The 10,326-nt window shown below is 33.1% G+C and overlaps 1 protein-coding gene across 2 annotated transcripts in view; it reads right to left on the bottom strand.

The window, feature by feature from the left end:
- LOC127848238 (uncharacterized) overlaps window positions 1-10,326 on the bottom strand; it is an 83,864-nt gene that overhangs the window by 53,917 nt on the left and 19,621 nt on the right. The window contains exon 5 of one of the 2 annotated variants that reach the window (XM_052380577.1): window positions 5,096-5,176. The exons of the other annotated variant lie outside the window; for it this stretch is intronic. Coding sequence (XP_052236537.1) covers window positions 5,118-5,176 — 59 coding nt within the window. The 3' untranslated portion in view covers window positions 5,096-5,117. Of the gene's footprint in view, window positions 1-5,095; window positions 5,177-10,326 lie in introns of those variants that run through there. 2 annotated transcript variants of the gene reach the window in all.

Genomic DNA, 10,326 nt, shown 5'->3' with positions numbered 1-10,326 from the left:
CTACTACTACTACTACTACTACTACTACTACTACTACTACTACTACTACTACTACTACTACTACTACTACTACTACTACTACTACTACTACTACTTACTACCTACTACTACTACTACTACTACTACTACTACTACTAACTACTACTACTACTACCCGGGGTTTAATGAATTAATGTGAAAACGGCACTTTGAACCCCGGTTCAAAGTCTCTAAACTATATAGTGAACTGTTAAACCGTGGTTTAAGCCAATAATGTGCGCTTTGTCTTTCAAAGTCTTGAACCCGGTTTTAAGAATTAATTGCAAACGGCACTTTGAACCCGGGTTTCAAAGTCTCTTAACTATATAGTTAACTGTTAAACCGTGGTGTAGGACAATAATGTGCACTTCGCTTGCCATACATTATGCACAGTTTTCACGAAACGCTACACAAATAATACGAAGGGATGACAGTACAATGGATTGTGTTATATTTTTAATGAGGAATAATATCGACAAATTGTGTATAAAAAATAGGACCTTAATATTTTAGATATGTTATCACATGCCATACCCTGTTTCCCATGTAATATAACCATTACATATATTTTTATATTATACATGTGTTATATACGTTTTAAGCGTTTTTATTGGCTAAGTTTCGTTTATTGACCAATCGCTTTTTGTTATTTTGATGAAATGACGTCTCGAAATGTAAACAACTTTCGCGATTAATCATTATGTTTGCGTTATAATTTATTTAATTTGCTCATTTAAAAGCATGTGATAAAAGATCTGACACTTGTTGTCATATCATACCATATTTTATTAAACTCGTTCAAGAAATTCGTTAATAAGCTCGCCAAAGGCTCGCTTACTAACACAATTCATGAACTCTTTTTTTTAAATATGGTATGATATGACAACTCAAGCCAGATCCTATATGTATCAAATCAAGAGTTCATCGGCATACGAGCATTTAACTGGTTTTAAGTTATTTATAAAAATAAGTTTGATTTTAACACAACACACTTACAACTTGTATTAGAACTGCATGAGAAATCGAAAATAGAAGCTGGTATACTCGGCAAGTCGGTTTATTGAACTGTAGAGATTATTCCTGTTTCCATTAAAAGAAGCTACCTCATCCACAATTTCGTGTAATTTTCTGATGAAGACAAAACTGTTTATATTAAAGGCTACATTTATTTTTCATACTTTAGGACATGTTACTTAATAACTTTTCGGAAATGCTATTAGATTGAAGAAAAAAAAATACGGATGGAGATGTATAATAATTAACATAAGAATAATAATAAAAAATGTAGTTAAAATAAAATAAATAAATACACATAATAATAAAAATAATAAAAAATAATAATAAATATAAGAATTAATAATAATCATAATCATAATCATAATAATCATAAAAATAATGATGATATTAATAAAAACTTATACCACAATTTTCAAAAAGAACAAACTAGATTTTAGGCTTTCCATTAAAAGCCCTTTTTGGTTAATTATGTTTAATTGTCGGTTTTTGGAGAACGTATGCAGGTTAACATTTATATAATCCATAATTTCACACATATGTGTAAACTATATTATTTAAAGTTACATTTGAAGTGAGGAGGAAATGTAATGTGCACGGGTTCAATATCATGGTCAAATTGTTTAAATTTAAAAACCTAACGCTGAATTGAATTACAATCTTTCACAGAAAGTGTGAGCAACAAGACCTTAATGTAAGAGACGGATATCTTTACTCTCACGCCCGTTATGAATGAGATAATATGTTTCACAGGCGTGTACAATAATTAGTGTTTGTTATAAATAACCGTATAGTACGATATTGTAAACAGTATGCCGAAAAGATATTGTAAAATGTGGAACGAAGACGATTACTAATTTAACTCTACTTACCTAATAATTGTGTGTGACAATATATATCAATTAACAAATATCCACTTTAGCCGTCGAAAGAGAAGGTAAAAGAAGCCGGAAATCAACGCCGTAACCAGAATGTTTACTATCCAACGAAACACTCGAACTGCTGGTAATAAAAAATATCGTTTACTACGCTAGAAATAAGATTTTTATCCTTAACTGTTTTTCTATTCCGATATCCCTTAATTATATCGCTTATAAGCGAACCAAAACCCTTTTCTTTCGCTCGCTCGATCTATGGTCACAATTTCGCCGCACGAGATAGACAAAGGCAATCTACATTTGATCGCCTGGATAAGGAGTGTTAAGGCGTTAATCGCTTCGGATCATTCTTAATGGGCATAATACAAAAGTATTTTAATAATAATAATTTTGCAAGATACGAGTCTTTATGACACGAAAAAGGGCGTATCGAGCAAACAACACGAAGCTCCGGTTTCTTTGAAATGGTGGTTATATTGAAATTGAAAATACACAGGCAATTTAAAAAAAATTCTGTTAATTGCAAAATGTTGTGCAAATTGCATTCTATTATGTGTACTAAGAATGGTGAAGATGAAGTGTTTACATATTGGGCCGGAATAGGATATATAGATACTATGACCTAAAATGCGACAGCATTGAGCGCGCATTTATTTACGAGACAGTAGTTTAAATATTTATTTTACAAATTTGGCCATTTGACACATTGATGTGTCACACGCGTTGAGTAGATAATTGATTTCGTGCTTATGACATGACTTAATGCATACAACTATCCCTTGTGCTGGGCAAATACGAATACAATATTTGTTCTGTTTTTTTTCTGACTTATTGAGACAGCAAATGGGGCTAATTGGCGTTTCGTCAATGAATACATTTATTGCAATTATTCACATCCTATAGCCCAACTTTATTATTTTTATATCGGCGTATAGCGGTGTCACGTTACTGCGTTCTTCTAATCTCCAATCTAGCATTGAATTGAACACGCTAATGGTTGCTAAATGTGCACACACTAATAACATACATTTCACATAAGAATACAATTTCAAAATGATTATTATATTCGTACTATAGGTATTTAAAAAGTCCTTTTTACTTAATTTACTTCACGGAACATCGTTTCGATCATTTGTCCGCACTTGCATATATATAATATGCCTACACGTGAACATCGAGGCCTACATGCACGTTTCCAAATATGCATACAGTGCAATTAGAGCCGGTTGGAATAAATGCATACTTTTTTCATTCATTATAATATATAGCAGATCGTTATTAATGAAGTTGTGTAATTTTTGTCTTTTGGCTTAAGCAAATCGTAAAGACGTCTAATCGATTGAGTGCTAAAATGTGGTAAAAATACCCGGGTTGTAGTAGGATTTTGGAAGACGAAATAGATTAGATGATTAACATTGAATTGTCTATTTCTTACAATTGTTCGCTTATAAACATTTTTCAAAAGATTTTCTTCTGAGAACTTTTCTAACAGCATTTTTAATAAATATTTCTAAGATCAGTTTTAGTGAAAAAAGTTTTTAGAAATAAAACAAAGTCTGTTCGTAAAACAAATTTTGTTATTTGCAAACGCTAGATAAGGTTTACTATACAGAGTGGGTAATCACGTGATAGTCAAGACGGCGACGTCCATGCCGGGGCATGTCTTTTTCGCAGTGTAACACCCTTTTATTCTTGTTTTTTTAATGCCTCTTACTTTCCAGCCATATTATCAAGAAAGTAACTACCGTTTATTTCGAATTAATATTCGCTCTACATCTCGACTTTATTCGCAGCGAAATTTCTTAGCGGGATGACCTAATTACAGCTCCACTAAGTAAACTTGCGGGTTGGAAATTGAGCGTCATTTAAATATTAAACAAAAATAATAGAGGGTATAAAACAGATAAAGACGCACGCATTTGTGTTACTTTTTGTATACTCAGTTATGTGTTTTTTAAAAGAGTGAATCTTATCGTATTCGATTTGGAAATAACAAACCTTTTCGATGTATTTATTAATGGGGTACGTGACTTTATTAATTTTAAAGTATACATAATTTTCTTGTTTTTTAGACGACTGTCGAGTTTCTATGGCTGTAATATCGTGAAACTCTGTGACGGCAAACATTTACCTTGCGATTTTTGGCGGCAAGAGACGGGATCAAACAACAGTATTTTGATCCGCATACTATTTGGCATATTATTCAAATTATGTGAATACTTTGAATAAGGATTGAAACTTCAGAACGTGTGCTTCAAAATACAGCGTACATGTAATATATTGCGTATGTAACGAAGTCGGTAAAGACAACACCAACAACAAAACAAAAACACCCATTTGTTCGTTTCTGCTTACATCAAAATGAAGTTATCGTAAACTGCATAATGGGGAGTAATAAACAAAACAATAAAACAAATATATAACTTTCACCTTAACTTCCGAATAAAAATTCGTTCAGTCTCTTAAATAATTATTATGTAATGATAACGTTAATTACCACCCTAGTACGACTATTTCAGAGGGGCCTGTAATAGTTATGAAAAATATTGTCTTCATCTTTTCAATAAACAAACAACGGACAGTTCTGAAGGGACGTATTGTACTCCAAATTAAACAATAAGAGCGTAATCATCCGGGCATTTTCTTGTTCGCAAAATACCAAGCTCTCATGATACGTGTTCTTATTTTCCGATTGATATATTTTGTTTGTTTAAATATTTCATCACTTTTTTTTTCCTTTATTTCTACTTATTCTTTTAAAAAAAGACTCTCTAGATTGCCTTTAGAGTTTCATTCAGTCAATTGCTCCTTTAACATTTACTTCAGTAGAATCTTCGCTGTATCTTGTCAATAGACTTTTTACGCCAATGGCGCTTTGATTATAAGTAATTCGTGCGGTCTTTTGACAGCGAATATTTCAGTGTGCATTCTCTGGCATATATTGCATTAGTATTTCTTATTCGTATAAGTACACTTGCAAAGTAGAGACGTGTGTTTGTTTCATCCAGTATGAAATTCAACGGTTGGGCATATACGAGATGATCTTGGTACAAACCACAGAACATGAGTACATGTGACATGCTGCAATATAATGTAAAATGTTACTTAACTAGTATAAAGAAGATTCATTTATTTTTTCGCTAACGAAACGTTACATCGTTATGAAACAGACGCGGTCAAGCCATTTGAACAAGGTTCAAATCAATATTATGTGGATATTTTCACCCACTGGACCACAAATTCTCCTTCTGTAACCTTCCAGTCAGCTGAAAATAAGTATGTACTCATTATTTTATGCAAGCATGACAATGCGAACAATTATAAGTAAGTTCATGCCGTTTACATTTCAAAACTATATTTTAATTGACGCATCACATGCACTTCACGTTGGACGAAGTGTTTCTCTAGATTCCAAACTGGAGGTATTAATATTATACGTAATTTATGCATGAATTTATAACAACCGTCAATACACCAATAAATAATACGGAATTTATTATTTAGGGGAGAGAATGCTTCCATTTTACGACCAAGTTCAATGGTTTTTTTTGTTGTTTTTTTGTTTGTTTGTTTATGTGTGGTGCTGTGTGCGTGAATATGTTCTTTTTAAGTCTAAAAATATCAATTATCTAATAATGTACAATATATATGCATGTAAACACAATCCGTATGCATTTTTATAAAGATATAAAACATAAATAACTAATAGTGTACATTTTATTATTAACACGAGCAGTATGTTTTTATCCCATTTTCGACGGTATAACACCTTATGGAATATACTAGCCTGTATTCAACCTTGTTGGATATACCTGTCGCGTGCACGGACTACATTTTACTTTACCACTGAATGATTTTTTCATAAGAAATAGACCTTTATCGAGAAAACTTTAGCTTGAAAATTATACGACCTTCAACCTTCAAATCTAGTCATATGATATAATTTTCGCCATCCGTATAATGAATCAGCTGATTGATGTCGTCATAAAATGACATACTTATTGCGTCATTTTCCCCATTTTTTGACGATTTATTATAAACTTGACTTATTTCACATGTACATGTACTGTATATCGACATATTTGAATTGTCAATTTATCACATTTTCCTTATTTCGTGTAATGTGCATTGTTTTAAAATCCATGCATATACTTTTAACATTTAAGAATGTACAACAAGCCAAACAAATATCGCCACAATTCATAAATAATCTGCAACATTTTGCTTTCCGATTTAGTTCACGTTAGGCATAGAGCTGTGTAAAGTATAAGATGGTAAAATAGCACCACTGGAATTCGGAACGTCTCATTTTGTACAAGGGTATTATCCCACTCATTTATCTGTAGTGTAATGGAATGTTTTCCATTCTTTGTGTATTTATATATTAAATTATTTTCTTTTACAATAAGGGCATTTACCATAGACAAATAAAACATTGTGCAAGTTTAAACATAATTATGTTTGTATGCAGAAATCTGCAAATGCAACCGAGTTTAACATCGGCTATTATTTAATAAACTGCTCCGGGTTCATTTTAACAGCAGTAATGTACATAGAGTACATGACGTAGCGTGTGTGACGAAGAAAGAAAGGTTATTGAGTTCGTAAACTCATTTGAATATAGTGATAGGATGGCATAAGGGTCTTTATTTAACTATGCTAAATAATTATTAAAGACCCTAGATGCAAACTCGTCAATTATTGAGTTAAATGGATTATTAGATGGATTTTAAAGGATAATTAAGGTAAGAAACTAGTTCGAACGTGTTCTGGTTTTTGTTTGTACTTTTGTCGTTCCCTGTTCTCGGGGAAATGATTTTAACATGGGCGCCATTGATGCATCGGATCACACACGGCATACCCATAACAATACATAAAAAACACGTTCTGCGCGTCCTTAAATTCGTTCGTCCGAAGTCGGAAAACGTATTGCCCTGTATATTAAGTCAAATAAAGTGTCAGTCGCTGCAATTGTCTGTTTACTCGTCGAAATTGTCAAGGTCGTCGATGGTGTACATGTATGTTGACATCGACATCATTTTGTCAGGAGCAAATAAAATCAATTATAGTAAAGTCAAATCTTCTGTTCGCGGTCGTAATGTGTTAGAATCGCATACTGCGTAAAATTGAATCGAGGATATGGTGATATTTTTACTTGTTTTACAGTTTGTGTGTGAATTTGTTTTTAAGACTATTTTGCGTACCAGACCAACTTACATATGTATCACTACGCATGGTTACATTCGTTAGATTTTAAGGCTTTTAACACTGAATTAAAATTATTGTTTAAGTTATTAGATCTATTGATGGTTAAATGTCACGTTGAAAAAAATAAAGGTGATAAATAGAATACTCGCCAAGGCTCGGCGCTCCCGGCGTTCTAAGCCTCGCAACATAAACTTCTCTGTATTTCAACGCTAACCTAGTATTCTCTATGTAAACATGTTCTAGGACACATCTCTGTTATGATTATAATAGTAGGTTGAAATGTATAACTATGTAGATTGGGCCGTATGCCCTTTGTTTTCAAAATGAAATTGACTCGACTCGTTTAGAATCATGTAACTTTTCCTGATTACTCAATGCTTCAAAAACATATACCATTCCCTTACAGTTAAAGTCCAAACCAGTGGGTAAATGTGCGGAATTTCTTCTGCTGAATTCGAACCACATATCCCTGGAGTTAAAAGTAACATCGGTTAGACGACTCGACCATCTGTGCTCATACAATGAGTATTGTTTTTTATTTTTTATATAAGCAATCCTCGTTGTATCACATAATATAACGACAACAACAGAATTCTCTAAATTATTCAATCGTTTCGAGTTGGAACGTTTAAGGTTTATTTAATCGTAAAAGATGCATATAATGGATATTTTAGAGCATGGTAAATGTTCAGTCTTAGTGTTTCCTCACAAAAATCATAATTACAACGAAAATTTGCGAATACGATTTGTTTGAGTTGTCAATTTATCGAAACGTGAAAAGCCCCTTTTAAAATCTCGTCCAGTGCTCTGGGAAATATGCGGTGGTCACCGGGTCATCTACAGTTGATAAGTTAACTTGGTATTATGTCAACACAAGTAATTTATCAGCTACAACATACATTGGCAGCGAACTGACTGCCATAATTAGCGAAATCAACATGGATCTTCGCAATAAACCTATTATTATACCTGTCGATTTGTTCAGTGTATTTTGAAGCATTGAAAGTAAAAGAAACGGGGCATGCCTCGATTAAGAGTTATACTGCTCGCATTTGGGGCCTTATTTAAGCATGAAGCCAAAATTTAACTTGATTGTCAAACCACAAAGTCATAGTTTTATGGCTGAAACCACTGCGCTTGGGTATGTGTCGATTTGACTTGAATCATAATGAAAGCGAGTATTTCAAATGCATGTTGTATTTCTGTTATTTATATACGTATAAGCGTTCTACGCGAAGTCTGCGCTATTTACACTATCGTCCATTTGATTTACAACACGTTATAATTTAAAGAACGAAACGATAAAGCTACAATTTAGCTACGTCGTAATCAGATAATAATTATATATTAAATATATAGATATATAATATATAGATATATTATATATATATATAATCATATATATATATAATATATTATATATATATAGAATTATAGCAATTTTATATATATGCCATGATTAAAATCTTGATCAGCGATAAGCTATACGATTCAGCTAAGTTCACCGTTTCGTTACGTATCTATTGCAATGAAGATATTGGTCGAACATTTAATAAGTGATAGAGCAAGATCGTCCGCTATTGACATAATTTGCGAAAATGTAAAAATCTGCAATAAAGCCATAACGCAAGATCGTGCGCTATTGATGCGTTGACGAAAGATGTAAAAACACTTGATAAGCGTTTGAGCAAGAAACCGCACTTAGCTATTTTCTATGTGGTCACAAAACAAGTCCGCTATGAAATTTGAAGATTACTACCAAAAAAAACATTGAAAAATAGATTAAACTACAGCGATTCAGCTATATGTTGCCCGTTGTCTTTAACCAAAACGCCGTCAACACCACCCTCGTTATTTGACAGGAAGTGGTTCGATATAATCAATGAAAATATAAAGTTGCCAACCTGACACAATAATATTCATATATAGCACAAATGGGGTTTGCATGTAGTTTGCGCTTATCACAATACCTTCCGCTCTTAACATATGAAGATATACACTTATTAAATCAGCGATTTAGATTAAACAATTCAGATATTTTGCCAGTCGACACGGGGGGTCCGCTATTGAATTTCCTTTATTTTATGTTTTCAATATACAAAAATGTTGCGCATCGGGAGTAGTAATACGTGCGATAATATAATACATTATGTTATAATTAGTTATATCACCCAAATACACGGCATGAGGCGGTGGGAAAATGTTATATTAATTTCGGAAAGCCAACAAATACTTACGAGTAGTGTAATGGTATGTTGTGTAATTGTAATAGTAATCGCGGTAAATTTAGCGCAAAACAAAACGATAAATAGTTTAAAATGAACCTGCAAATGACGGTTCATACTAACAATAGCATTTACTGTTGTTGTCATAGGAACGGAACACGTCTGGAACTCCCCGTACGTAATATGCTCGTTCTGGTCTCTGGCTGCCTTCCGAAACATCGCCCGAGCCTGGGGGCTGTCATCAAACACATGACCAGTTCCAGAGGAACGTGGTTCAAGGTGAAGGCGCTGGTACAACAATCACATAATACAGTATTGAGAAAAACTAGTGCACACCTTCCACCAAAAAACGTAGCCAACCAATCACTCCTGCGTCGCACGAGCTAGAAGTTAAGGGAAATAATGAATTGTTTTAATCAAAAGAGCTAGTGGTTACCGTTGAAGACTCTGTAAGACAGTAATAAGTAACGAGCCCGTTAACTAGTCCGTTTATTATTATTTTAATTGACCTCTCCGGTGGAAATTGGCGCGTGGGCAGGGTCGTGCTATAATTTCAAAAATAGTTTGTGCCAGTAAACATAGGTTATAAAAAGGTGGCATATGCAGGAATGTTTTATTTAATTGTGTGAATTACTTATGCTGAAGATTTGTAATTGTGAAAAACAGATATACAATGAAGGAAATTTCTAACAGTAGGTCGAGATACCTATACCACATATTTTGATTCACGCATGGGCCAAAAATATTGTGCATGGTTTTAAACAAAAATAAATTGTCATGTGAAAAATAACATGATTTGAACAACATGTAAAAATATATACAATATCTAATTCGTATAATATGTTGCCATGAATGTTGGAAAGATTTGTTCTGTGAAATGTTTCTTGGTGTTCCACTTTACTTGGTAAGTACGTATGTTTACGCAAGGTAACCACGTTCCTTTTCAGTCAAGTCAATTCGTGGCACTTTTGTTTTTGGCAGAA

The sequence above is a fragment of the Dreissena polymorpha genome, chromosome 10 (genome assembly GCF_020536995.1).
Source record: "Dreissena polymorpha isolate Duluth1 chromosome 10, UMN_Dpol_1.0, whole genome shotgun sequence".
In the NCBI taxonomy this organism is placed as follows: Eukaryota; Metazoa; Mollusca; class Bivalvia; order Myida; family Dreissenidae; genus Dreissena; species Dreissena polymorpha.
This window is presented reverse-complemented; position numbering and strand designations above follow the sequence as displayed.